Source organism: Pelodiscus sinensis, chromosome 4 (assembly GCF_052426305.1).
Source record: "Pelodiscus sinensis isolate ZL-2025 chromosome 4, ASM5242630v1, whole genome shotgun sequence".
NCBI classification, from domain to species: domain Eukaryota; kingdom Metazoa; phylum Chordata; order Testudines; family Trionychidae; genus Pelodiscus; species Pelodiscus sinensis.
In genome coordinates this window covers 35,023,680-35,049,635 of record NC_143055.1, presented here as the reverse complement: position 1 = coordinate 35,049,635, position 25,956 = coordinate 35,023,680, and the positions used below count along the sequence as shown (strand labels likewise).

The 25,956-nt window shown below is 45.3% G+C and overlaps 1 protein-coding gene across 6 annotated transcripts in view; it reads right to left on the bottom strand.

Annotated features, from left to right (window-relative positions):
• RBPJ (recombination signal binding protein for immunoglobulin kappa J region) overlaps window positions 1–6,351 on the bottom strand; it is a 94,322-nt gene extending 87,971 nt beyond the window's left edge. For 3 of the 6 annotated variants that reach the window (XM_006138171.5, XM_014581107.4, XM_006138172.5), the window contains exon 1: window positions 6,032–6,343. Coding sequence is in view for 1 of the 6 variants with exons in the window: in XM_006138172.5 (XP_006138234.1) it covers window positions 6,032–6,051 (20 nt within the window). In the remaining 5 variants the exon portion in view is untranslated. Of the gene's footprint in view, window positions 1–6,031 lie in introns of all 6 variants that reach the window. The other 3 variants (XM_006138173.5, XM_075930621.2, XM_089777839.1) reach the window with 3 other exon arrangements.
• Between the last annotated feature and the right edge of the window lie 19,605 nt (window positions 6,352–25,956).

Here is a 25,956-nt window from a genome sequence, read left to right as displayed (position 1 = left end):
ATGAATTTTACTCACTCACTTTAACTTATAAAAACAACCTTCTAAACTATTTCTATGTGCATATAGTATAACTATGGATGTTATATTGTATTTCAAGTTTAAATCTAGAATGATAGGCCCACCTCCCTTTTTACCCTGCATTTCTAAGCTCACTGCACAGCTGTTTACAATTGCTGTCTGGAGCTGCTTTCCTCCAATTCCACCCTAAACCCTTTAATCCATTATCTGTGTTTTGACCTCCAATGAAATTGCTCTTGCCAGAGTCTCTAAGGACCTCTTTCTAGTTAAAGCTCAGAACCAATACTCCTTGACCTATCAGCTTTGTCGGGTTTCCAGTGACTCCGTCCCCTTCTTGTTTTTGCCCTATCTGTCTAATCGCTCCTTTTGCATATCCTTTGGAGAATCCTCCTTAATCACCCTCCAATTTTTGATGGAAATTCTCCAGAGCCCTGTCCTTGATCTCCTTCTACACCTCATTCTCATCCTCAAACACAAATTCATTACCATCTGTACGCTGATAATTCACAAAGCTTCTTCGTTACTAGGGATGCATTAGTGCGGTCGATTAACCGATTAGCAAAAGCTTATAGGTTAATGCTATAGACTACACGTATTCCTCCCTCCTCTGCCAGTAAGTTTTTTAAGCAGGCTGGCCAGCAGCCCGGCTCAGTTCCAGCTTGCGCCAGGTCCGGGAGCTCAGCCCCGCTCGGACAGGGGCTGTTACCACCCCACACTGCTGCCTCTGTATTAGAGGCAGCAGTGTGGGGCAACAGGCAGCCAGTCTGCAAGGGGAGTTGGTTTTTAAATTGGCTCCTCTCACAGACTGGACAAGCTTCCACCTGGAACCCCACGCTGCTGACTCTGACACAGAGGCAGCACTGTGAAGTGGCAGGGGGTTCCTCAGGAGTGGGGCCAGAGCACACTGGCAGCTAGCTCCATCGATGGGAACTATAAAATAGCTGAGTAACAGATAAGAATTAATGACGTTAATCGACTATTCAATTAATCAATATTTAACATCCCTATTTCCTATCTCTTTCTTTCTCCTCTAAATGCCTTCTGTCCACAATAAAATCTCAGCCTCTTTTGCTAACATCTCCTCATGCTCAACATGGCTAATATAAAGCTTCTAGTCTCCCCCAGCAGTCCTCCCCACGTTTTTTCCTGGATACTGTGGACACCACCACCATCCTGCCTGTTTCTCCAGCCTATAACTTCAGTGTCATCTTTGAACTGGACCTCCAGGTTATTTCTGAATCTTGCTGATTGCGTCTGCATAAAGTATCCAAGATATAATCTTTTCTGTCCACCCCCCAACCAAAACATTTATCTAGCATCCCAATTACTGCTTTATCCCACTTTCTGGCCATGACAAATTCAATTTTGCCCCGCTCACACTGATTTAGAATGCTGCAAAAAACATTTGCCTAGCACTGCACTTCTCTACATTCTTCCATAGGCTCCTTCTTCTCTGTTGAATCAAACATTAGCTGCTTGCCTTCGCTTTCAGGCCCTTCACAGTAAGGATTTAAGTGAGTAGTCGAGTAGTCAACTACCCAATAAACCTAAGCTTATTGGGTAGTCGAGTCGACTACTCGCTCCCCCCCCTTTGCTGTCTCTGTATCAAGAGAGGGGGACTGGAGCTGGTGTGGAGGGGGCCTGCTTAAAAACTGGTTCCCCTAGCACCGCCTCTGTGGTGCTGCTTGCCTTATCCCCCACCACACTGAAGTGGGAGGGAGGCTGCCATGAAGCAATCTCTGCCCGCAGCCAGCCCGGGCCACTGTGAACAGGGTCTGCTGCTGGAGTTGTCTCCGTTTGAGGTAGCCTGGGCTGGCTGCGGGCAGAGGATTCTCCAGCAGCAGACCCTGTTCACAGCTAGCCCTGGCTGACATGAACAGAGGCTCCTCTGGCAGCAGATCCTGTTTGTAGCGGCCTGGGCTGGCTGTGGGCAGGGGCTGCTGGATCTGGCACGAGCCAGGAATGAGCAAACCCAGCTCAGTCCCAGCTTGTGCCAGTCTGGGACCACTGCAGCTCTGCATTTTAAAAGTATTAAGATTCACCCAGCTCCTGCTACATTTAAAACGCAGCAGTTCCAGCTCATGCCAGTTGGGGACCTATCCCATTGAAGCTCTGTAATTTAAATATAGTAGGAGCTGCGCTGCTCTTAATACATTTAAAATGCATGAGCCAGGACTGCCGTGGCTCTTCATTTTCAATGTAGTAAGAGCCTGTGCACCCAACTCCTACTACATTTAAACTGCAGAGCCACAGTGAGGGTCGCTCCTGGATCAGCACTCCCCATAGCAAAAACTGGTGTTTCAGGGGCCATTTACTGGTTCAAGACTTTTTAGCTGCTTTGAGTTTGTTTTTTAAAAGTTTATTTAGCCCACACAAAGTCACATACACACATACCCTCTATGTACATGTACAGTGATACAAACATACTCTTTTTATGATTGCTACAAAAAAATTGACAATGGAATTGCTGACGGTATGTTAATACCACTGCCTATCATGCTTGGCAATGTTGTCTCATTGTTTCCTTGTATTTCTTCATCTGTCTGTTTATAGCCATCTTGTCTCAAACTGTAAGGTCTTTGAAGCATAGACCATCACTTTGTTCTGTGTTTACATACCATTCATATAATGGAATCCTACTCCAAAACTAAGACTCCAAAGTACTACAGTAACAAATATATAATAATAAATCTGATAATTTTACAGGTATTATTAAACTGTACAAACCATACATTATTCACAAAGCTAAGAGTATGAAAAAACAAGCTCAAGTTACTGTTATCCCATTCACCTCTGTTTGTGTACATCACCCTTTTATTTCATCTGTTTTAAACAAAACTAAGATGTTTGGTGCAGAACATGTCATATTTGTAGGCGGTTTACTATAATCGGTCCCTGACAAAACTGGGGCTGCTAGCTGCCTCCATAACACAACATTGTTTAGAATGAAGCTTTCTTGCTGATCTATGCATCTCTAGTAGTTGACATTTTCATTAATACTTCAAAGTCTTAAAGTGATGAAAACTTTCTATCACTCACATGGAAAAGAGCTTACAATAGTTTGTCTATAAATTATCCATTTCCATTAGTAAAATATTTTTGGGAAGAAGATGTTTTCAGTTACTTATCTGACACATTACTAAAACATTTTTCATTATCTCTATATTGGCTACTGAAGTGAGTAATTTATGTTAAATCATAATAATATATGTATGCTTCCTTTCGCATAAAATATCCTTCTGAATAAAATGGGTATAGTATATACCTTCATGTAGATAAGAAACCAGGTGTGTTTTGGCCATACCAGAAAAACAGCTTCTGTGGTGAAATGCTAACCTCACTATTTGATGAACAGGTTACTGGCACAAGTGAATAGATGTATTACTGTAATTTAAGTTTTAGCAGTCAGAGTTTTCACAGAAAGACTGGTTCTATAAAAAGGCATTCATTCAACTTGTGTTTGATTGGCAAACATTCACTTACACACTTTGTCTAGCAATCTCAATGTGAATAAAAATTGCATACCACCACTGAAAATGAGTGCAAAATGTAATTAACTATATTCTTGAATTTATTAATTCTAGAAAGACTTTGAATTTCAAACTGTTTTCTCCGCTATTCTCTAAAACTTGAGAGAGAGACTGATTTACACTAGAATCATTGGAAGTTTCTTAATTATTACAGTACTTTATGAAAAATTTTCACTTATTAAATGTCATCAGATTTTAACATACTGTTTCCACTGTGGATATAACATTGTTAATCCAAAACTAAGATATAATATTACTAATCCATGAACCTGATAAAGCTGACAAAATCCCAGTTGGCTCATTCTCCTTTATAACATTAAATATCTATGTGGCAAACTAAAACTATACCTGTCAAAATGTAGCCATCTGATTTAACAAGGTTCTACCAACCAGACAGCAGGTCAATTTAATAATGCCACACCTGATAATAAATCTTAACATGTCTTTTATAGCTTACCTATGTGATACAAAATGTTTGAAGCAATCATCCATAATAATAAATAAGTCAGGGTCTTATTTATCAACTCTGACCGTCAGTAAGTACTCTGATGCAGGGTCACAGGGAATGACAAGGAATTCCAGTCTTTAATAGGAATTACTAAAATTATGCATGTTTTGAGTAGGGATGTGAGCATACAGTCAAGTAAACAATTAACTGACAAGCAAGAGGCGGGGAGGGGGAGGGGGGAGTCGATGCCCATGAGGAGCTGGCTTTAGAATCCTCCAGCACACTTTTCTCCTCTCGTGTTAAAGCACAAGCCTTTCTTCTACTGTTAGCATGATTTTGTAATTCATAAGAAACTTCATTATGGATTTGGCTTATGAATTAGTGAAAATGTAGCATATATATCCTAAGACACAGGATGACACAAACCTGAGAACATTAGACAGCACTTTGATAATCAATGAGCAAAGGATATAATTGTCAAATGATCAGAAAATTAAATGAAAAGAAAATAAACTGAAATAAAATTAATACATAACCACCCCAGCAGTATTTAAAGCAACATTTTAAAGCACTTTTCGTCTTGTTCCCTCATCCTTACAATTCTAAATAGTTCCAGACAGAAACCATAACAAACACCTGCTGCCTTAAAGAATGTGTATTAGGGGGGAAAAAAACACAGCAGAAGCAAGCTCCATTTGAACATGAAAGAAACCAGGCAACCTCCAAGGCAGCAGTTTAGATCTTGTTCTCAACAACCAAGAAACAAAAATGGAACAACCACTGAGGCCAAAATGAAACAAGAAAAATACTATAATGCCACTTTTCTCAAGAAAACAAAAACAACTATCAATATCTCCCCCTCCCCCCCAAAAAAGAAAAGGCAGGATGCTAGTCTCTCTAACCAAATAGCCATGTTTGGAGACAGAGTAATCTCAACAAGGAAAAAGAGTAAAAGAGTATTCTGCGTGTCTTTGACAATCACTGTAAAAATATCAAATTAAGTCCACCATGTCAAGATGTTCAACAATATTAAGACCCATCAGGAATTTGTTTTGTACTATCAGGGTGCGAGCAGACAAGGCCTGCTATTGTACATGTAGCCCCATTCCTCAAGAGTCACTATGTATTCAGAGGAGTGGATGAAACTATTCAGTGTGACCCAAGAGTGGAGAATGATGCCTGCTATGTGCAGTGTAACTCAAGATGTAGCAGAGATGTGTAAAACGACTGCTGATGCACTGTACCACTATGGTGAGTCTACCATTATTACCTAACAAAAGCTGATTAGTCATATGCCACTGATTAACATCACACAGATTACAGGTGGAAGGTCATTATTCCGTATGGCCCAGTGGCGCTGATAAGGATGGCAGCTAGTCTTTATTGTGACTCAATGAGGAGCAGCTGGAGTGGGAAAGGCTTCTCCTCTTCTGCTGGCACCGATAGTCACTTGTAACCCCAAGAACGGTGAACAGGCAGAGGGAAACGGGAACTTCCACCCACTCCTGAAAGGGAGCAGGAGATTTGCTTGGGGAAAGGCTTGTCCTACTGATGGGACCTAGCGCCTGGTGAGTTCAGCGCAGCCCGGTGACTGACGACGGAGGTGCTCTGCCCCCCTCGACTACGAAGGAGGGGAAGCAGCACTCAGCTTCCCCTCAGCGAGACAAGAGCCTTTGTCTGGTGCCCCCGGGCCGGTGGCTAAGGGTGCTCCGACCCCACGAAAGGCATTCACCTCGGAAAGGGGGGTGTCCGGCACGAAGGCTCCCCCACGTCCCACGCAGGATTTGGGAAGGGCGGCCCACCCCACACTATGCGCCTGAGGATCCCGGCCTATGGCCCGGGGGCCTTCCCTGATGCAGCCACCTGGGGGTCCCAACCCCCCTGGGTCCGTGTCTCGGGGCCTCCGCCGGGCCGCCCGGCTAGTTGCTCCCGCATCCCCGGAAGGAGAACTGGGAAGCAGCAAGCCCAGCGTGGACGCCGGTGAGCGCGGAACGGAATCGCTCCCGGCCCGGCGCTGCGAAACCCCCGCACTTACCCTGTCACAACAGGCGCCATCTTCCACAAACTCTCGCCAAAACTCCTACTCTCGCGAGAGCTGCCTCCTCCAGCCCAGGCCGAGTGCGCGCGTGCACGGGCCCGTGAGACACACACGCGGTCGCGGAGCGGAGAGAGTGGGGGAAGCGCGCCACCCCCTCATTCCCGGGTTCTCCCTTCAGACACAACAGCGGCAACAGGCGTGGGAACCTGCCCAAAACTCGCGAGAACTCCAGCAGCGGCCTGCTAGGCGCTAAGGGAGAAGCTGGACTAGTCTCGCGAGAGCGAAGGGAAGGCAAAGGGTGGGGGACTCCTTCGCGGCCGCGCTGCGCTGGGAGTGTTTGTTTCGGAGTCTCCTTGAGCCGAGGAGGAACAAACCACGCGCGGGAGAGGGGTGGGAGGGACCATTCGGGTGGGGCAGCCAGGATCCGTCCCCCAGGCGCTCCTCTGCCCGTGGCCGACACGCAGCGCGCCCCGGAGTGCTGAGCGGCCCCGGCCCGCGCCAGCCAGCGAGCGAGCGATCGCTGCCTTCCAGCGCTGCCCTCTCCGCGGAGCGGCCCGGGCCGCCTCCCCGCCTTGGGGGTCGCACGCTGGTGGCCGGTTAGCCGCTGCTGTCCCGCGCTTCGCAGCCCTCGTCTCCCCTGCCCGCCGGCTCCGTACCCTGCTGTAGGGACGCCCTCAAGCGCCCTGCCTGGCAGGGGTTGTGCGTCCTTCCTCACCCCCACCTCTGCGAGCCCACCCGGGGGGGGGGGGCTGTCTCCCCGCTTGTTTACAGACACAGGTAGAGAAATCCCAGGGTTGGGGGCCCCTTCGCAACTGCATTTGGGCTGCACTGAAAAAGGTAGAGAGCTGGCAAGAGAAGCAATGTCAGTACCAGGGTATTACATTGTCCACTCCTGACAATTCCTTGGCACTAGTGATTTAACAGAAAAGGGAAAATTCTGATTTGAGGCCCTGAGCTGGGCATTTAGCAATCAGAAAGGTCATTTGCAAAACTAAGGCCGGGTGTAAGCTGGGAGCTTATGTCAATTTGACTGTCTTACGTTGATTTGCTAAACAGTGAAACCACAATGCCCATCCCAATTCTGTTGACTTTAAGTGCAGTTAAGGTCAATTTTGGAACTCCTGCTTAGAATGACACTAAATTTGACCTTGCATGGTCAACTTTATGGTAGTTCAGACACAATGCTGAGAAAGTTGTAGTTCAGGCATGACTAATCTAAACTTGAGAAGGAGCCAGAATTTTCTAATACACATTGCCAAAGAGCAGTTATATGTCACCAGCCCTGATCATGTCCTCACCACCACTGTCAGCACATCCCCCCACTCCCACTGATCAGAGCCTGTTCCTGCCCACTGTGATCAGCTCTTTCTGAATGGGAGACACTGGAGGGGAGAAGCATGGGTGTGACAGGTTCAGTGGAGAATGTGGGAAGTGGCAGGATCCTAGGAGAAAAGGGCAGAGGGGGACAGCACCTAGGGCAGAGTTGGGGATTGAACAGCCTCTGGACCAGTGGAAAGTTGGCACTTGCAGCTCCAGCACTGGATTTGGTACCTATGAAAGGAGTCCCATATTATCTTCTGAAGAGACACATGTGGCTCTGGAGCTACAGGTTGGCCACCCCTGTCAGGCTATGTCTACACTGGCGGGTTCTTGTGCAAGAACCCTCAGAGCATCCACACTGCCCACCTGCTCTTGTGCAAGAAGATTTACAGTATGGTGTCAGAAGAGTTACGCTCTTTTCTAACAAGTGTAAGCCCTCTTGTGCAACAGGGCAGTGTGGATACACGGCAGGGGCTTCTTGCACAAGAAAGCCCTATGGCTAAAATGGCCATCAGAGCTTTTTTGCGCAAGACAACGTCCACACTGCCATGGATGCTCTGGCGCAAAAGCACATGGCAGTGTGGATGTGTTCTTGTGCAAGAACCCGCCAATGTAGACATAGCCCCATAGTTTTTGGCTTCTAGCATGCATCCTATAGTACCCCACAGTGTCCACTCTGGCCAGTACTTTCAACTCTACTGCTCTCCAAGGGTATGTCTACACTATCTCATTAATTCGAGCTAGGTAGCCAAATCAGGCAACCGGAGTTGCAAATGAAGCCCAGGATTTAAATAAATCCTTAGTTCGGATTAACTGTTACACCTCATTCCATTCCATGAGGAGTAACAGTTAATCCAAACTAAGGATTTAGTTTGTATTAACTTTAAACTGTTGCGTGTAGCCGCAGGCAGTTCGTTCGAACTAAGGGGGATTTAAAAATGGCGTCCGGACAGGAACATGCAAATAAAGCCTGGGATATTTAAATCCTGGGCTTCATTTGCAACTCCAGTTGCCTGATTTGCCTATCTAGCTCGAATTAATGAGCTAGTGTAAACATACCCCAAGTGACCAGGAAAAGAACTGGAAAATTTTGAATTTCATTTCCAGTTTGGCTAGCAGACTTCAGAGCAGGCAGCACACCTGAGTAGCACACTTACCCACCCCACATTGATTTCTAGCTGACTGGTAGCTGTATGGCATTGCAAGCTTTCATAGGGCAATTGCCATTCACTTCACTGTCAGAGCAGATCTCATTCTGGTATTCTTGTGCTTCAGGGTGGGGGAAAGCCATATACAAACTTTCATGAGAGTGACCTTACATATATAAAAGTTTTGCAGCTCTTGCCAGTCATCCCATAACTATGCCATCCCACCATTATGTGCTTCTCCGATAGCACCAGAACCAATGTCCCTATGTGTCCAGAGAATTGAAAGTTGGCAGCATTTCCAGTTGCTCAACCCAAGTGCTTCGCAAAAGAATATGTTCATGGCCTGACGAGATTCTTCCTCGCTCCAGCGGACCCTGGACATGCTCTAAGATAAGGCTCACTCTGAGTAATATGATTATCGTCATGCTTTGATGCTCAACAGAATCCATGATGGAGTCCATGCTATGTGCTATATGTGGATAACAAGGGGAAAAAAGTGTGTGAAGTGATTGTTTACCACTGCTTTCAAGTGGTGGGGTGAAGGGGAGGAGATGAGTGCACTATGAGATGCTGACGACATATCCCCAGAAGCACTCACTGCATAGTTTTGGTTCCAGTTTACACTGGGAACATAACCCAGAATGCAAGGGGCGAAGTAACTGTGGGATAGCTAACCAGAATACATCACTCTCAAAACTGACAGTAGCCCCCATGTGGACATGCTACTTTGAATTGTGTCAAATTCATGTGAACAGTAGGAACATGGACCTTGACAAAATCAGGTGCTACAAAAAACTGACCTTAGTAAATTTGCTCTTATCTCATAGTGTAGACATGGCCTAAATGTGCAATTTAACTTTCCAGACTACTGGTGTGGAAGTTCATAACTAGCTCTTCTTTCACCCCGTCAGCTTTCTGCCTCTGTAGCATCAATAAGCCATCTAGCTTCACACTCAAATCCCCAATATTAATACAAATATCCAATATGAGAATGAGTTTATCACTACTTCAGTCTTTTGTAAGTATGTCAACCAGACCTGCTAAACTTTCCATCATCTTTGTAATGTAATTTTTGGTCTGCATCTTCAACTTGAGCGACGAGGAGTCCTGTGGCACCTTATTGTAAGGGGACTGTTACCCCTTACTAAAACTCTGTGGGAGTTTTTTGGTTTACCAGCTTCAGAAGGGGAAGGGTTCATGAGACTGACAGACCCCAGAGACAATGGAAAGCAGTCAACACTCCAGCTCAGCCTGACTGACAGGTTGTAAGTGGGGATTGTTCTGGCTCTGTCTCTGAACAAACAAGCTGTGTGCAGAAGAGGTCCTGCAAAGACAGAGAGCTGAAAGAGGAGTACAAGAAGAAGTCCTGCAGCGACAGAACCAGACACAGACAGGCCAAGCAGTGCAGACCCTGTGTTGAGCAGCAGACTGGCAGTGCTCAGAAAGCCAAAAGGAACAGAGAGGCAACACAAGGAGCTGGAACTGGCCAAGCAGCACAGCCTGCAGCTGGATGTGGTGAGCTACTGGGACCTGCAAAGTGTGGGGAAAGGCTCTGGACTGGGAGAGGGGTCTGGCCACTTAGAGACTGAGGCTGTGTGGTCACTGCCAGTGCAAGCGTGTCCAGCCTGCAGCCCCTTGCAGCACATCCAGGGCTTCTAAGGAAGAGACTGTGGACTGTCCTTACACTCTGCAGACTGCTGTTTTGATGTCCCTGTGCTACAGAGCAGGGCTGTGTGTTCTCATTTAACCATTCTCATTGTTTCTTATTCTATTCTCTTTAATCAGTTGATGTTTAATAAATTGTATTTGCTTTGAACCTTATGAAGTGATCACTGGGCCAAGAAGGCCTGCAGTGTAAAGAGAGCACTTCGGAGTGGGGACACCCTAACTCCTGCCCCTAGTGACTACAAGGTCAGGGATTAAGCCCCAGGAAACCTGGGCCCAGCCTTGTTGGGGTTTCAAGGGCTCTGCTACTCAGGAGAGTGGAGGGGGAGCCCTCAGGATCAGGGAGCCGTGGGGTAAAGGAAGTGGGAGCGGGGACTCAGATCCTTTCGCTGGTTCATTTCACCGGGGTGTATAGAAGCCAGGAAAGTTCCCCACAAGAGCGGGACCATTCCCCCGCTTACATTATGTTTGACTAACTGAAGTGTTGGAGCATAAGCTTTTGTGGGCAAAGACCCACTTCATCAGATGCATGTAGTGGAAATTTCCAGGGGCAGGTATAAATATGCAGGCCAGAATCAGGCTGGAGATGACGAGGTGGATCCAATCACCGAGGATGAGGCCCACTGCTAGTAGCTGATCTGGAGGTGTGAATTCCAAGAGAGGAGAAGCTGCTTTTGCAGATTCAGACTAACACGGCTACCCCTCTGATATCCTCAGCTTGCTAATGCTAATAAAATGTAGTGAAGAACAGCTTCCCAGACAAACTACAGTAAACTCATGCATTTTTTAAATCTGCTTTTGCCATGGAGTTTGCTGTAGTTATACAAATAGTTACTATTAGTTATCACTACATATGCTTTTTCCCACCATGATTTCTCCCTCCTCATTAGTTCCAAGAGGATTTTGATTGGTTCCTTGCAGACACTCTTCATCTGAAATACAATGCATAATGCAAATCCTCTGTATTGGTTGTGGCGCAGTAACTCATAATCTCCTTTATAAAATCCCTTCCTGAAAACATCTTTTTTCCCAAAAATATTAGAAATGTCTCTGTCTGCCTGCCTGCTATCTGTTCCAGAACTCCTCCTAAATGATAAGAGCTAGTATGACCAAATTTGGTATGCAGCTTCCTCTTATCTTAACTAAAAAGCAAGGTCAGTATTTGGTTGTTCCAGGAAAATTGAATGTGCTTGGAATCTGATTGTTTTCCATAACATGGAAAAGGGAGGGGTCTGATGGGAAGGACAGTCATACTACAGAGTGATCACCGGGGGCAGTGAGCACATGGGTCAGATACACTGCAGAGTGATCACAAAGGAGTAGCCACACCAGGAACAGAGTGACTGTCCACATTGCCATCATGGGTAAGCAGTCCCGCAAACCCTCCCTCCTGGCTCTCAGCCACAGTGCTAGATGTGTTGGGAGGGCTCCTGGCCTCCGGTCCAACCTCCACAACTCCCTCCACCCCCGGGGCCACAGCACAGCCCTGCCTCTCGCCCAGGAAACATCAGTGGGCCAGGAACTGCAGCCAATCCCCTCCCCTGAAAAGTGATGCCAGAGGGGGCAGGCAGCCCTGCCCTCGTGGCCCCCAGGAGGAAATGCCAGGGCCTGGGCAGCCCGCCCCCTCCAGAAGCTGCTAGCTGGGGGGGGGGGGTTCTGGGCAGTGCAACCCCAACCCCCTGGGAGGATCTGCTTCTCCGCTCTCTTCCCTTTTGGGAGGAGCTGCCAGGGCATCATAACCCTGACCCCCAGGAAGAGTTGCCGCGGGAGCGGTGCCACCCTTGCCACCACAAGCAGCCTCAATAAGTCCCCCTCAACCTGCCAGCTCCTTGCCCAGAGTCTCCTGGCTTTAGGCCCCCTTCCCTGATTCCTTGCTCCTCCCACCTCCTGTCCTGAGTGCCCCCCCCCCCACACACACCCAGCCCTCTGCCCTTGTTCCCCACACCCCCTGCTCTGGGCATCCCCTCACACCCAACTCCCTGCCCTCGGCTGCCCACCTCATGGCCTGAGGCCCCCCCACATCTCCTACCCCCTGCCCTTCAGTCCTGAATCGCTTACCCCTGCCCTTAACCCTTCCCCCGCACACTTCACAGCTCCCTGCCCTGACTGCTTCACACATCCCCACTCTGAGCCCCCACAAGGACTTGGGCAACAACAGGTAAATACTTTAGTCATTAATAATTTGAGAGAAGTGCTTTCTATCACTACTTCAGATGCATTCTGAAAGCCTCAGGGTACATATAATTTTAAAAAAACAGTTTAATAAGTATTTTGTAGTAGTGTAACAGATCACTCACCCTCACAATCCATATATAAAAATCAGGAACACAAGTAATAAAATCAGAGAGAGAACAGCCTCATGGAGTAGGGAAAGGGGCAACTTCTGGCAAATTTAAATTGTAATGGATTTTTTTAAGTATTGCTAGTACTGACCTTTTTTTGTTACTTCACAAAGTGCTGAGTATTTAATTCCTTTTGTCTTCAGTGGGAGTTGAGACACCTAGCATCTTATGGAACAGGATCTTTAATGGTGGACAATAGCAGATTTGAGGACTAATAACTTTAAATACAGTATGGGGCAGTAATGACTTTGGATTTATTTGTTATACAAGTTAGTGCTGTTGCCAGTCTGTGCCAGTCCGTTATACAAGCTCGTATCCAACTGAGGCCCAATTTAACACAATGGATGGAGTTCTAAATCAATTAAAAAAAAGTATTGATTTTGGGGAGGCCAACTTGAGATACAGAGGGACCTGATTTCAGAAAGTGCTGAGTACCTCCCCTTTAAAATTTAGCCATTTTTCAAGATGTTGAGTTCGACACCTGAAAATAGTAGGATTTAAATTTTCAAAATAAAATTGAGTAAATAAATATGGAAGTGCATTTTTAACCTAATTGTAAACCCTTTGGATATGTTTAGACTGCACTCTAAAATCAATATAAGATACGCAATTTGTGCTATGCAAATTGCGTATCTTATTTTGATTTTATTTTGAAATAGGCTATTCCTTGTGGAATGAGGTTTACAGAGATGCCAAAATAACATCCATTATTTCGAAAAATGGACACGTTCCTTGGACGTGGGATAGCTATTTCGGGATACCTCCAGTATCTGTACCTTCGGGATACCTCTGGCAGTCTATACATACCCTAAGAGATAACAATGGTCTCTTCTATTATTTGTTTAGTACCTAGTATAACGGAACCCCATTCTTGGTTGGTTCTTAAGAACTAATTTACTAAAACATAGTTAATAATTGTATTTTTAAGCCCTAGCTTCTGTATAAAAGTGACTGAGTCTAACACATATATGTCAGTACTCACAGCCTATTTTAGTTCATTATAAATAACACATTTCACCTCACTGTTTCAGTTTACATTTCTGGATGTAAATCACACCAACTACCATTATTTACTGTGATATAGCCTTTCTGGAATTTTGTAAGCACAGGATGTGTAATATTGGTTTAACCACTTTTCTAGGAAAGAAAATAAATACAGTTGACCACAGAGTATATCTTACATCTAAGCTTGTGTGTATATGCCAACAAAAGTTATCACTTAAATTGTTAACAGAGTAACAACTAGATCTCAGAAGTGTATTGCCTTTTAAAATGGAAGTTATTACATACCATAGCTCCTTTTGATCTATAAAAATAGTTGATGTAATAATCTCCAAAAGGTTTTATTTTTAAATTTAACCATTTGCATTTGTACGTTGTATTCTCAACTAGGCCACTGGGACAAAAAGTCCTGATAATCTATGTAAATTTTAATGCCAATAAGTGAGGGTATGTCTACACTACAAAGTTAGTTCGAACTAACGGACGTTAGTTTGAACTAACTTTAATAGGCGCTACACTAGCGCTCCGCTAGTTCCAATTTAATTCGAACTAGCGGAGCGCTTAGTTCGAACTAGGAAAACCTCATATGTTGAGGATTAAGCCTAGTTTGAACTAGCTAGTTTGAATTAAGGGGTGTGTAGCCCCTTAATTCGAACTAGTGGGAGGCTAGCCCTCCCCAGGTTTCCCTGGTGGCCACTCTGGCCAACACCAGGGAAACTCATCTGCACCCCTTCCCGGCCCCGGACCCCTTAAAGGGGCACGGGCTGGCTACGGTGCCCGTGCCAGGTGCAAGCCTGCCAGCACCCAGCCAGCAGACCCTGCACCTGGCATGGATCGACCCACCCACCTGATGCCCCCCAGCCCTCCCTCTCTTCCCGGGACCAGGCTGGCGGCTCCCAGGAGCTTGCCTGGGACCGCAAGAGGCGGGCACCCGCCAGGGCTAGTGTGGACATCGTGGACCTCGTCCACGACCTCCGCACTGGGCACAGGAAAGTGGCCGGCTAGGGCAGGAGAGCTGCCAGCCTGGCCACCCAGGAGCAGGTGTGCATGAAAATCAAGGTGGTCCACTGAGACCCCCGACCCTGAGCCCTGAGCTTACAATGGCTGTCCTGGGTCAGACCAAAGGTCCATCTAGCCCAGTAGCCTGTCTGCCGACAGCGGCCAACCCTAGGGATCCTGGAGGGGATGGACCGAAGACAGTGACCAAGCCATTTGTCTCGTGCCATCCCTCTCCAGCCTTCCACAAACCTTGGGCAGGGACACCACTCCTACCCCCTGGCTAATAGCACTCCATGGACCCAACCTCCATGACTTGATCTCACTTCCCTTTAAACTCTGTTCTAGTTCAAGCCTTCACAGCCTCCTGCAGCAAGGAGTTCCACAGGTTGACTCTTTGCTTTATGAAGAACAACTTTCTGTTACTAGTTTGAAGCCTGCTGCCCATTCCTTTCCTTTGGTGTCCTCTAGTCCTTCTTTATGGGAACTAATGAAGAACTTTTCTTGATGCACCCTCTCCACCCAACTCCTGCTTTTAGAGACCTCTATCCTGTTCCCCCTCCGTCTCCTCTTTTCTAAGCTGAAAAGTTCCAGTCTCTTTACCCTCTCTTCATATGGGACCTGTTCCCCACCCCTGATCATTTTAGTTGCCCTCCCCTCTCCCACCCTCTCTCTTCCCCTCTCCCACCTCCTTTTCCCAGTCTCCGCCAGTTTTGTTCAATAAAGACAGATTCCATTTTTTAACACAATTGTTCTTTATTTTGTACATCAAGAAGAGGGGCTAGGGAAGGGTAAGTGGAAGAAGGTGAGGGAGGAATGGGGTATGCGCCCCCGATGGGTAGGACTGGGCTGGCTCTGCGGGCTTCTGGGGGTGGAAGCTTTCCTGCAGCCCCCCAATTGCTCCATCTCCCCAGATGGCAGCCTGCGGCAAGTGCAGCCGGTCTGATGGCCGAGTGCTGTGGTGTGCCCAGTGTGGGTACTCTGGGCAATCCAAGCCAGGACTGCTTTGCAAGCGGGACACCCCTGAGAACTATCTGTCTGGGGTGGGGGTCGGGACCCTTTAAGCACAGCCCTCGGCTAGCCTGAGACAGCATCTCCACGCTCTAAGTCCTCCTCTGATGCCCTGCTGGCACTGCTTCCGGCCATCCTTAAGCCTGGTTCAGGGTCCACTTAATGTGGACATGCTAGTTCGAATTAGCAAAATGATAATTCTAACTAGTTTTTTAGTCTGGATCCGTTAGTTCGAATTAGCTTAGTTTGAATTAACTAATTCGAACTAAGTTAGTTCGAATTAACGTTGCAGTGTAGACGTACCCTTATACATTACTATATATTATTATTATACTGTTATTATTATTACAGCTTCCAAAAGCTACAGTCAGGTTAGGGCTGCATAGTGATACACACTGGAAAAAAAAATAGGTTAACAGCCCCAGCCCGAAGAGCTTGCATCCTAAAGACAAAATGCAACAAGTGAATATGACAAACAGTAGGAAGGAAGAGGGGGAAGGAGGATGAGGTTAACAGTATTAGTATCATGCGGTTATGTAGGTTAACAATGTTCACAGCATGATGCTCTGAATCATTACTTTTTTTTATCATAATTGAAAAAATTCCCCATCAGACCACAATCCCTCATACAGTATTACCATCTGTCCCCCTCACCACCAACTAGAAAGAATGATCTGATATTTTAGCTAGGTGTTTCCCTCTATGTAGGCTATCAAAGGCAGCCTTCTACCTGGTATTAGATTTTTCAAGAGATTAGCAATGCTGTCTCCACAGCACCTTTAGACAACAGGCCCTTTTCATCTCCTTATGCTCCTATGCACACAAGATGCACTCAGGGTGCCTGTTCCTCATTAGACTAAAATTCTGCATGGTTTCCTGTTCCCACCCTACTCTAGTATGTCTACACTGCACTTAAAATCCTCTGCTAACGCAGACTTGTGAGGCTTAAGCTAAGGGGCTGTGTAGACATTTAGGCTCAGGATGGAGCCCAGCTTCTGGAACCCTGTGGGTTTCAAACTGTGGGGCTATGTCTACACTGGAGGGTTCTTGCTCAAGAACAGCCATTCTTCCGCAGAGCATCCACACTGCCCATCTGCTCTTGCACAAGAAGATTTACAGTGGGGAGTGGGAAGAGAGGGCTTCTTGCACAAGAGCTACGCTCTTTTCAACAGGTGTAAGCCCTCTTGCGCAGGAGCTCGTGAAGCCCTATGGCTAAAATGGCCATCAGAGCTTTCTTGTGCAAGAGAGCATCCACACTGCCATGGATGCTCTTGCACAAAAGCTGAGGGCAGTGTGGATGTGTTCTTGTGCAAGAGTTCTTGTGCAGGGATTCTTGCACAAGGGCTGTGTCTAGACTGAATCCCTTTTCCGTAAAAGGGATACAAATTAGACATATCTCAATTGCAAATGAAGCGGGGATTTAAATCCCCCCACTTCATTAGCATAAAAATGGCTGCCGCTTTTTTCAGGCTCGGAGCTTTGCCAGAAAAAAGCGCCAGTCTAGACGCAGATCTTTCGGAAAATAAAGCCTTTTCTGAAAGATCCCTTATCCCTCCATTTGCAATTGCGATATGTCTAATTTGCATCCCTTTTATGGAAAAGGGATGCAGTCTAGACACTGCCAAGATGTTCTTGCTCAAGAATCCGCCAGTGTAGACATAGCCTGAGAGGGGAGGTCACAGAGATCTGATTCCAGTCCAAGCCTGAACATCTATAATATTCCCTCATCTTGAGTCAGAGTCAGACTAGCTGCAATTGTTGAATTGCCATGTAGACATACTCACTGAGTTCTAGCACTGTGAAAGGTGCAACTATGGTGTGCCCATTACCTCTCTCTCAGGGTATGTCTACACTACCCCCCTAGTTCGAACTAGGAGGGGTAATGTAGTCATACAGAGTTGCAAATGAAGCCCAGGATTTGAATTTCCTGGGCTTCATTTGCATAAAGCTGGCCGGCGCCATTTTTAAATGCCGGCTAGGTCGGACCCTGTGCCGCACGGCTACACGCGGCACGGACTAGCTAGTTCGGATTAGGCTTCCTAATCCGAACTAGCTGTACGCCTCGTGGAATAGGGTGTACAGCTAGTTCGGATTAGGAAGCCTAATCCAAACTAGCTAGTCCGTGCTGCGTGTAGCCGTGCGGCACGGGGTCCAACCTAGCCAGCATTTAAAAATGTCGCCGGCCGGCTTTATGCAAATGAAGCCCGTGAAATTCAAATCCCAGGCTTCATTTGCAACTCCGTATGACTACATTACCCCCCTAGTTCGAACTAGGGGGGTAGAGTAGACATACCCTCACATCCTGCAGTCAAAGTTCAGAACTGCTGACATTGTCAAGGATCTTGGGATTATAAAGGCCCTACCCTAGTTTTAATGGGAGTTTAGGGAGCTATTGAGCTTATGCCTCCTAGACTGTGTCTACACTGGCATGAATTTCTGGAACTGCTTAAAACGGAATACTATTCCATTTTCAGTTTTTCCGGAAAAGGAGCGTCTACATTGGCAGGCTGCTTTTCCGGAAAAGCCCTTTTTCCGGAAAAGCATCTGTGGCCAATGTAGGCGCGCTTTTCCGGAAAAGAGCCCCGATTGCCATTTTCGCGATTGGGGCTTTTTTCCGGAAAAGACTACTGTGCTGTCTACACTGGCCCTTTTCCGGAACAGTGTTCCGGAATAAGGACTTATGCCCGAGCAGGAGCAGAATAGTTTTTCCAGAATAGCGGCTGATTTTGTACAGTAGAGCGTCGTTGCTTTTCCGGAAATTAAAGGGCCAGTGTAGACAGCTCACAGCTTATTCCAGAAAAGCGGCTGATTTTCCGGAATAAGTGGCCCAGTGTAGACACAGCCCTAGAGTACTTGCTTCATGCTGTGGTAAATACATAATACACTCCAAACCTCTTCTGGTATAAAGCAAACACTAAATATGATAACAAAATGATTTACTGAAAAAGAGAAACAACGAATATCCTCTGGAATGTATTCTGTAAGCATCTCCCCCAGTATTTCAAAATATGCCAGAAAAAAAGTGAAATGACATATTGTCTGTCCTCCTTGCCTCTTGAAATAAGAACAACTTAATTGGAGTAAATTCATCTTTGGTTTAACCTTACTGAATCAATGTGGTTACAACAGGAATTAAACTGGTCTGTTTTTATTGTATTTTAATGGAATTACATCTTTATGGATTCTTAATAATAAGCATAAAACTACATCCCAGAAAAAAGACATTTGCCTGTTTTTTATTTATAATTAAAATTGCACTCTGGACTGAATATATAGCAGTTACAATTTTGAACTGAAGTGAAAAGAGCTGACAATTAAATCTGGGTACCAATCTATCACCAATAAGATAAAACATTTTTCTTGCAAGAAGGCATATGTTTTTATAAGCTAACTAGAGGTGCAGCCTCAGCTCTAAACTTTCATCATTCACAGTAGTCACCTACCTGTATGCTGTAACAAACCTCAGGACTGTCAAAAATAGGTGAGTTTAAATGCTTGCTAGTACCTGTAGACAATCTGGTCTCCTCTTAATGACATCCTTTGAAATAATTTACATTTGCATATTTCACCACATGTACTGTGCAGCTCAATATGGGCCACTCCAAAATCATGATTTTTTAGGAAAAGCCCTGATATTTACACATGCACTCTAGATTGTACATAATTTGGTCTCATAGTATATGAGGGAGTTTCAATCTGAGTATTGAAATATTACAATGAAGACCTTAGCAGACCTATCCCATAAAAAAGTCACTAGACACATCCAATTCCTTGCTAAAACTACTGCTGTTAAAAACTATTTAACATTAGAATTCAATCCATTTTACAGTGTAGGCAAAGTCTGGGCCCCAACCATAACCACATACAATGTAGAATGGCATAAAATATCAACAGAAATCTTAACCCACAATTCTACAAACCAGTACCACTGTACGTACACATAAGAATTTTCCAATTAATGACTGCAGAGCAGAAGTAGGAAATTCACCTTTTTGAAGGTAGTCACCACAAGGCAGAGGAACTACTTCAGTACCACTTAAATCTTATTTTTGAAGACTCAGGTGATGTATAAGCATTTTGCTGCTCCTCTGATACAGGGGCAAAATTAACCTGATATGCTCAGTGACACCCTGAGAAACTGTTCTCCAGTCTAGGAAGACAATTTTTGTTGTTAGTTTGGTTCTACGGTTAGACCAAAAATGAATGGGAAAGTTATACATACCTAATGAAGTGTTTTTTTAAATTAAAAGAGAATAAATTGAAGACATTGTTGAGGAAAATTCATCCTGAAGAAAATATAGTGTGTAATACTGCCAAGTCAATGTCATTTTGGATTATTTGTAATGAAAGGGAGAGTTGTACAAATTTGACCTTTTCAGGGCCTACTCTAATGCTGCTTTTGTGTTCTGGAAACAATGTGGTGGTATCATGTCATCATGCAAGCCTGGGATGATGAGCTGTGGCTTCAGCACTTTTAGATGAGGAAAGCCACTTTACGTATGTCTACACTACAGCATAAGGTCAAATTAAAATACTCAACTTAAGCTACATGAATTGCACAGCTGAAGTTGAAGTAGCTTAAGTCAACTTTTGGAAGGAAGTCAAAGGGAGAACACTCTCCCTTTAACTTCTCTTACTCCTCGTGGAAGCAGGACTGATGGCATTGACTGGAGTGCTCCTCTCAGTTTGAATTAGCATGTCTTCACTAGGCCCACTAATTTGAACCCTGGAAGATTGACATAACCTTTCATGGGACTGTGTGATGAGCTCATTCCCACCCTGTGGCACAAGGACATGAGAATGAGAGCTGCCCTGCCGGGAGAGAAGTGTGTAGCGATTGCACTGTGGAAGCTGGCTACTCCAGACCGTGAAAGACCATGACTCTGGGTAATGTACAAGAAATTGTGGATGGCTTTGCACAGATGAGCTTCCCTAACTGTGGAGGGGCAAGAGCAAGGGCAATGGCACCATATTCCAGTTCTGGAACATATTCCAGGTCTGGCATGAGGCCACTTAGCCTCCAAGTGGAAAGGTACATGATGCATAAATATTTCAGAACACTGGCTTGTTCAGGAAGCTTCAAGCAGGGACTTTCTTTCCAGATCAGGAGATCACTGTGAGAGAAGTCAAAATGCCCATTGTGATCCTAAGAGACCCCATCTACCTCTTAGTGCCATGGCTCATGAAACCATACACAGGGAGCCATAACAGGATCAAGGAGTGGTTTAACAGCAGGCTGAACAGGTGCAGAATGACTATGGAGTGTGCTCTTGGATTTTTAAAATCCCACTGGTGATGTCTGTACAGGAAGATGAAGCTGGAAAATGACAACATCCCTGTGTTTATAGCTGCGTGATGTACCCTCCATAATATTTGTGAAGGGAAGGATGACAGCTCTGCTCTGGACTGTTGAGTTTCAGTGCCCGAAGGCTGAGTGTGAACAGTTTAAGACCAGGGCTATTTCAGGAGCACAGCCCAGGGCCATGAGAATCAGGGATGTCTAGAGGCAGCAATCTGCGGGACATTCAGTGTTTTCCTTCTATTCTCTCTTTTAATTGTCCCCACCTTTCTTTAATTTTTTCTTCCTGTGGCAGCCTGCAATCTAACATCATGCAGCAAGTCCTCCTTACATTTCCAAGGCCACTTCCTTCCTGTCCAGCCTTTCAGCTGGTGATAACAAGGAAGGCTGGGGTTCAAATCTGTGAAGCCAAAATGCAACATTTTACCGAGGGACCAGTATCAACACTAGACAAATCACTTACATGTCCCATTTTAAAGACAAGCACTGTGTCACTATATAACTAACTGGCTGTTCCAGAGCTAGAGCACCCAACACAAGACCCCTAAAATGGTGAGTTAACCACTGGAGCAAAGGAATTAATTGGTGCAAGGCCTTACTATAGCCTAGGCACCTGTGCCTTGAGGAAAGTCAACACTGCAGCAGGGGTCCTATGATCAATGTCCACACATTTTCCAAAGGCTGTGGTAATCCCGGAAAACATTTTGCTGCTGAGGGTGAGCAAGAAAGCAGTGGAAGGTCTTCTGCAAGACTGTGGCTTCTGTCCTAGCCCATATGCCACAATGGACCCCCTACCTTACGGCATAGTGATGTGGGAATGTTATCCTTAATAGGAAGCGAACACAATAGCTCTGCCAGGGAACCTGTGGAGACAAATATCTCAGCATCTCCATGAAACTTTTGATGAAATCTGTGAAGCTGATTACTATGAAGTGAGAGAGTCCATCAACACCCTGTTCCAATCTGGCTACCCTGTGTCAGTACTAGCACAACACAGAACAAAGCCTGCTTCCTGTAACCTCCTGTCTCCAACAACTCACTTCTGTGTACTTCCAGAAAATAAATCCACTTACCATGGGCATCCTCTACTGTTTGTGCTTCCCCAACCTCCAACTGCTGCAACTGGCTAGCCTCCTTTGGGGTAGAAAATAACTCCTGACAGCATGTATCCGTGGATGCTAAATCATCCTCTGACTCTGGGTCCCCCCAGCATCCTTGTCCATGATTTCCTCTTTCTGACCACTCTGAGGTGGCCATTAAGGCTCTGTCCACTGTGAGGTGGCCATTAAGGCACCAAAGTATCCATGGGGGTCTTTGGAGCAGAGGTGAGGTTGCCTTCAAGTATGTCATCCAATTCTATGTAGAGCTTGTAGGTTGTGGGCGCAGCATTGGAGCAGCGCTTTGCCTCACACAGCTTATGACAGGTGTTTCACAGTTCCTTCACTTTGACCCTGGACTGCAAAGCATCCCAGTCATCGCACCGTTTGGTCATCCGTCGTGATGTCTGCTCATTCATACCATAATTCCTATGGTTTGTGCGCAACTGGCACTGGACTACTTCCTCTCTCCAAATATTGATGAGGCCCACTGTAATGCCAACAGGTGGAACCAAACCTGGAACCTCTGGAGCTTAGTGCATGAGCCTAAGACAGCTGATGCTCAGCTAAGGCTGTAGAAGAAACTTGTTCTAAGTGCCACTAAAAGGGACAGTACAAACCACCCAGTAGTTGTGTCGGTTACATACTTCCCCTAGCTGAGGAAGTGTTTCAAGCTTCAGAGGCATCCCAGTTGAAATCCCAGACAAGACCTCACTTGCATACCAACAGGTGGAACTGAACTTGAGATCTCTGGAATTTAGTGCATGAGTCACTACATGGACCAGTACACCACACCCAGTAGGTGTGTGGGTTACACCAGCACCTTAGCATTGTCCCAAGTAGGAGATCGCCTGGTGCATAGAACAGGCACAATCACCTGGAAAGATACGCTGAAAGCACTCCACACATCGTCAAGCAAACAGGAAGAGGACTTTCAAAATTCCAAAGGAAAGTAAAGGATAGGTCTGAGGGTTGGTCACCTGGGGGCAGGGGAGTAGAATTTAAATCTATGAACAGAAAGGCAAGAACAGGCATTATGGGCCAGGTACCTGAGGCCAGTCACAGCACTGTAGTATACCATGGAGTCCACATTGGCACCCCACCACTGTGGCTGTTGTGCAGAAAACTCTATGCCTCTTGTCAAGGTGGTTTCCCTAGATCGCAGCAGCTGTGGAGTAAGTACTTTGCCAATGTGGACACCTTGGGAGTTACAGCGCTGGGAGCTAATTTACTGTGTTGAAACTTGTAAGTATAGACAAGGCCTAAGTGTCTGCAGGTTTGGGCCCAGTGTCACTGGAGACCTGTATTTAGTCAAGATTGTGAAATCTTTCCTGGAAGAAGTTGAGACTGAGCAGAATCATTCTTTGCACTTCATATGTAGATACGTTCACACAGTTCCTCTTGGGCCTAATCCTGCTAGGTGATGAGCACCTTCAGTTCCAATGAGCAAGTTGCAGTTGCTCAACATCTTTAAGGATCAGGACTGTAATTGTCTATGAATGGGCATTATTACTTGAATTTAACTGTAGTCTACTTTTCAGCTGTGCTACCTTCTTTCCCTGCTTAGGGCTATGGAACATATTTTCTTTATTTTTTTATTTTGTCATCCACAGAGCCCAGTTCATCAGTATTGCCTGAGCTGAGGCTGGCTCCAATCTAAGGGGGTGGAAAGGTCATTTTACATCACCTTTGCATCTCCCAAATTCTGGGGCTAGAAAATATTTGTATAAGCCCATAGCTTGAGGATCTGCCTTGCTCCTGCCTGATAGTCAAGGGCCCTAGGGAGAGATTGTGGCAACCAAGAATATTTAGAGTGCAGCAGAACTTCAACCATAAACCCTTTCTTTGAAACACCTGCTTAGTTTAAGGTTAGAAGGGGAATGGCAGGTAGCTGTTACTCTGTATGATCTAGGCTGCCACAGATTTAGAGAACTATAGGGCTGGAAGGAACCTCAAGAAGTCATCTACTCCAAACCCCTATACTAAGAGAGGAGTCCTCCCACACAGAGGAATTCTCTGGTGTTCATTTACATCAGAACTATTACCCCTTTACACAGTTGGGCAAACATACATTGGACCTTGTCTATCAAGCCTTGAATAAGTCATAAACTTGTCTTTTGGAGAGTGAGGAAGAGGTTGTTTGCATGCCTGCGAGGTGATCACAGAATATGGATGATAGTAGTTTATATAAAATCCAGTTCTTCATTTACAAAAACAGACACCACTGCTTTACTGTCATTCTGAAGAAATAAATCCTCTGTGTCCCTGGAAATATATTTCAGTTTGGAAACTTTCATCAGTTGTTTGTGTCATTTTCAAAATAGCCCTTCATTTTGACCCATTGACAAAAACAATAAATGGAGATGAAAAGTTAATGAAATCGTAGTGTCTCTTGTTTGCATGCTGAAAAAAAAATCAAATGATATAATTAATCCTGACCTACTTCTCTGTCCTTTTAAGGATATGTACCAAGATACATCCTCTATGGAGGATGTGTATATTTATTACCCATTTTACTTCTTCAGGAAAATTTCAACTCAACTGGGGAGAAAAATGTCTGAATTTTCCTGCAGTGCACACTGTTTTCATTAATGATGGAAAGAGCCATGCTGTGTACATGCAGTGTTCAATTTGATGAAGTCTCAACACCCTAGGACCTATGATTAATGACAGAGGCGGAGCACTGAAGTGACAGTTAGAGTTTTGTCAGCTTGTACTGTATATACAGCTGTTGCTGCGTAGGGGAGGGAAATGTAAGGCCTGGCTGTCTATCCAAAACAAAAAGAAATGGCACATGCTATTAGTTCCAGATCACTGGCGTCCCTGCACCACCATCTGCTTGGGGTCAGAGCAGTTGTCCGGGTCGGCGTCAGTCATGCACAAACTAAATGCTTACCACTGAGCTGCACCCGGCAGTACATATTTACAAGAACAATAAAGCAAACCTGCTCCCTAGACACAGGCAACACAATTCTCTGTCACATTCCAAACAAAGGAACGCAACAAAAGTTGATATGCATCACAAAAGACGTACTGGGGATCTCATCTTTGTAATTTCAGCCTAACACAAATGGGGGTGGATGAAACTGTCATCAGTCAGCTGAAAAATAGTGATCATAGCACTGTATTTGTGTCAAACATAGAAACTGATTCAGAGACATGTGAACTTGAAAAAGATGCCTCAGGCAACAAGCTCTCCATAAATCAACTAAAGAAAGAGACCTTTTCATTCATCTCTATATCTGTTTATGTGCATTGATCTGCATGTATGTATGTATGTATAGTCCAGTCTATGACTGTCTTCCTCTAAGTGCACAAAGAGTCTCTAAAAAGATTGATCTTTGATTATTTCACCCTTTAACAAGCTCCAATAACTAATGGAGTAATAGAATTAGAGGATCCTTTGAGCTTCCCAGTTTACAATCTGCTTTACGCAGACACTATGTCTAGACTATGGAGCTTTATCGGAAAAAGATACGTAAATTGCGTTCAGCAATTTGCGTATCTTTTTCCAAAAGTTTTTTCGGGAGAGGCTTTTCTGAAATTTGGCCCATCTATACTGGGCCAAATTTCGGAAAAACCTCCTCTTTTGGAAGAGCCCTTCTTCCTCGTGAAATGAGGAATACAGGGGCTTTCAAAAGAGCGCATCTGCTCTTCCGCAAAAAATGTCGGAAGAGCAAACACATTCCTTGGACGCAGCAGACTTTTCCGTATCCTGGAAAAACTCCATAGTCTAAACGTAGCCTTAGTGAACTCTGAATTTAGCTCTCACTAACAATTACCTCTAGCTTAGCTTTCCAATTTCAGTTTAGTTAGGCTTCAAGCAGGGAGTGTAACACATGTCTGATAAAGCAGAGATGGCTGAGCGAGAAAACAAATAACTTCTGCCCATGTGCTCAAATGATGAATCTCACTCTGACCCTGTGTCTCTTTCTAATTTTCATGTCAGGCTTTTCCACCATGGTACCCCTAAGGCAGTGGTGGGAAACTTTTTTGGGGTCGAGGGTCATTGAACCACAGAAAAAATCAGTTGAGGGCCACA